The sequence below is a fragment of the Myodes glareolus genome, chromosome 10 (genome assembly GCF_982192425.1).
Source record: "Myodes glareolus chromosome 10, mMyoGla1.1, whole genome shotgun sequence".
In the NCBI taxonomy this organism is placed as follows: Eukaryota; Metazoa; Chordata; class Mammalia; order Rodentia; family Cricetidae; genus Myodes; species Myodes glareolus.
In genome coordinates, this window is record NC_142035.1 from 66,924,126 (window position 1) to 66,927,759 (window position 3,634).

Below are 3,634 nucleotides of genomic sequence, written 5' to 3' on the forward strand. Positions count from 1 at the left end.
TTTTTAAGAACAAAATTTAAATTATTTTATTAAAATATAATTAAACAATTTCGCTCTTCCCTTTTGTTTCTCATGCCACTCTCATGTCTGACAACCCTTCCCCACCAAAATGAAGACCTTTACCATTGTTTCATATACATATCAATTATGTACTTGAATACACACATAATACATGTATATTATTATATACTATTAAACATATAATTTAAATTTTCTGATATTATTTAATGCTGTTTACATGTATTTGTTTCAGGGAAGACCACTTAATACAAAATAAAGATAATTCATCCCCAATAATGTTCTATTTTAATCTGAATCTCTTAAACTGTCAATGAAAGAATTTTTTGAAACTTAAAGCCCTAATAAAGAGTCTTCTCATTGCAACTTTCATCTCCTTATTTCTAAGTGTATAGATGACAGGATTCATAAAAGGAGTGATGATGACATCAAAAATTGCTAAAAATTTATCTATGGGCAAAGTAGGGAATGGCCACACATAGATAACAATGCAAGGACCAAAAAAGAAAATTACCACAGTGATGTGAGCTGAGAGAGTGGAGAGGGCCTTGGAGGAGGCACCTGAGGAATGTTTGCGAACCGTGACCAGGATGAAGATGTAAGACACAACCAGGATGAAGAATGTAGCCATGGATATGAAACCACTGTTGGCAGTGACCATGAACTCCAGTCTGTACGTGTCTGTACATGCAAGTTTGATGAACCGAGGAAAATCACAATAAAAGCTATCCATTTTATTAGCTCCACAGAAGGGTAAATTGACAACAAAAGCCAACTGGGCCACAGAATGGATGAGGCCAATGGTCCAAGTCAGAGCCAAGAGAAAAATGCACATCCTTAGACTCATGATGGTGAGGTAGTGGAGGGGCTTACAGATGGCGATGTACCGGTCATAGGCCATGACTATGAGCAGCACCATCTCTGTTCCTCCCACAGTGTGAATGAAGAACATCTGAGTGATGCACCCGTTCTTGGAGATGATTTTGTGCTTTCTGAAGAGGTCATAAATCATCTTTGGGGTAGCAATGCTGGACACACCTGTATCTATGAAGGAGAGGTTTGCCAGCAGGAAGTACATGGGGGAGTGCAGGTGATGGTCTGAGATGATTGTGAGCACAATGAGGAGGTTACCTAGCATGATTGCTATATAAAACACTGTGAAGAACAGAAAAAGTAGAATCCGAATTCCCCATGAATTGGTGAGACCCAGCAACAGAAATTCTGATACCATGGAGTGATTTCCTCCATCCATCAAGTTGCACAGGTCTGACCATGAGGTAACTACTACCTGAAAGGCACAAGAGGGAGAAAATATTGTTTCTAAGCAAAATGGGAGTCCTGGTTGTGGAGCAATGACTCAAATCTAAAACACTGAAGATAGCCTGTTGTTTTAGAGGGAGATTTTACAGATATCTCACAGAGACTAGGTACAAAACATTTCCTATGCTTACATATTTAGGGGCACTGGATCCTTTAATCCTATGCTTAGTTTGAAGTGCTTAGCGAAGAAGGAAAAATAGAGGCAAAGGCACTTGAGAATCTAAGGAAAGTCAAACAAGCTCTACAGACACTTGTGCTCACTGGCTTCCACATGGGAAATTAGAGTCATGAAATAGAAACATGCTAACAGAAATTTGGGCTTTTAACCTTTGTGCATCACTTCCTTACTTTGTTCTGGAATTTTGCGTGCTTAAATTTCTGACACATCTTGGTTTTCTAGGCTTGCAGTAGTGTCATCAATGAAAACGGTACTTTTTAAAATAGTAAATATTTTCTTGCTGAAAATAGTACTTTTTTGTTAATTAAATTTGCTCTCAGATAGTCTCATACATGTACACAGTGTATACTGATCCAACTCATCCCCCCATCCCTCACCATCTTCCATCTATGTGCAAACCCTTCCCCACCCCCTGACAAATCCCCTTTCTGGTCCATATCTATTCATTTTGTTTTGTTATCAGTTAATCTAATCAGGCCCTCCTGTGTAATTATGTTTCACATGCTCTTTGTTGTGGGCTGGTGAGCTCAGCAGTGTGTCCACAAAATGAAACAATGATTCTTCATTTCCCAGAATCTATCAGTAGCTAGTAAAGGGTAGTGGCCCATGAGCCTCTTACCCTTCTACGTAAATTGCATGCAGGATCAGTTTGAAGCACACTGTAGGTAACTAATAGCTTCCATATATATATATATATGTATATATATATATATATATATATATGCTAGAGTCTATATATATATACTCTTCTTTCATCTCTAGCATTGACTGATACCGAAAAATGAAAATGACAGTCTTGTTTGAAATGAAAGGTAATGAAACGCTTACCTGAGTTAATCCAACAGACTATGTCTTCAGGTGGGAATCACACTCTTAAGGAACTAAGAGATAATGAGAAGCTTCACTCATTTGAGAGCTGTAATTCTCAAAAAGAAAAACTGAAAATTACTTTGAGTTATGCTGGGAAGTGACACAAATCAAGAGTATATAGAACACAGAAGCTGAATATATGTTAGAAATTTATTGCTATGAGAAACTAAATAGGAAAAATAAGGAAGGAATATGGAATAGAAAGTACAAACATATTATACACTGTTCCTTTGTAATTTCTATGTGATAAGCATCTTACTTTTATCTTATCTTGGAGCTTTTTTGTAAACATCTTCTCCAAACACATGAGCAAAACTTACACATGCTCAGTTGATCCTACTCTCTGCTTCTTCTACATCACACAAGTAAATGTTCCAAGAAGAAAATTGTAGCTTAAATTGAGGGAAAATAATTTATGACCAATAGTTGTAGACAGATCCTCTGTGCATAGTTAGACTGGACTGATATTTCTCTACTGTGAATCATCTGTTCACACATGTGTTTTACCTACCTGATAATTCTCTAAGTGAGAGAATTTATTCTGGTTGAGAGGTGGATAATTTTGCCTTCTGACAGAATGCATTACCTTTACCAAAACAAAGAGCCTTAAGATTTTTTTTCCCCAGCAAAAACAATGCTTCTAATTAGTGTGGTCCACTGAGTCTGTATTGTCACCCAGGGAATAAAAAGGACAAAATAAATGAAGAACAATAGTACCTCTCTCATAAATGATCATAAATAATTTTTTTTTTGCCTCAGAATGTGTTAAAGTAATTGACGAGAAAGTCAGAACCTCAGAAATCCAAGAGACAGAGTTGCTAGATAGAAGAGTTAACTACCTATTGTACAATTGGCAATGAAGTTTCAGCAAACAAGAAACCAGCGCACACTGAGCTATCACCTACTCTGGAAATTTGTGTCTTTCATTTCCATAAAGTCCCAAGCCCCAGACCTTAGACTGTAGAGATTTTCCAACAGAAGTATAGTCAAATAATTGAGTGAAGTATACTCAAATAATTGCTAATCTGAAAAGGCAATGTTATGTCACAAAGTTTTCAAACAACTTTCTATGACTATATTTAATAAGACTTTTCTTATATTTTATAATTTTCCTTCACAGTGTTTCATCTATTCATATAATGTCCATCATTCTTCAAATATTAGCATATCAAGATAATTCCTAAGGAAAAGCACAATTTCCAAAATTCAAGATCACTGCCATGTTCTCCTATAATCTAATGTATAAAG

General features: G+C 36.2%; 1 protein-coding gene across 1 annotated transcript; it reads right to left on the minus strand.

Moving 5' to 3' along the window:
• Positions 1-306: 306 nt before the first annotated feature.
• LOC125416717 (olfactory receptor 4F3/4F16/4F29-like) lies at positions 307-1,276 on the minus strand. The gene is given in 2 exon segments (XM_048459863.3): positions 307-339; positions 341-1,276. Coding segments are annotated over 2 exon segments (963 nt in total). The 5' UTR covers positions 1,271-1,276.
• Positions 1,277-3,634: the final 2,358 nt, after the last annotated feature.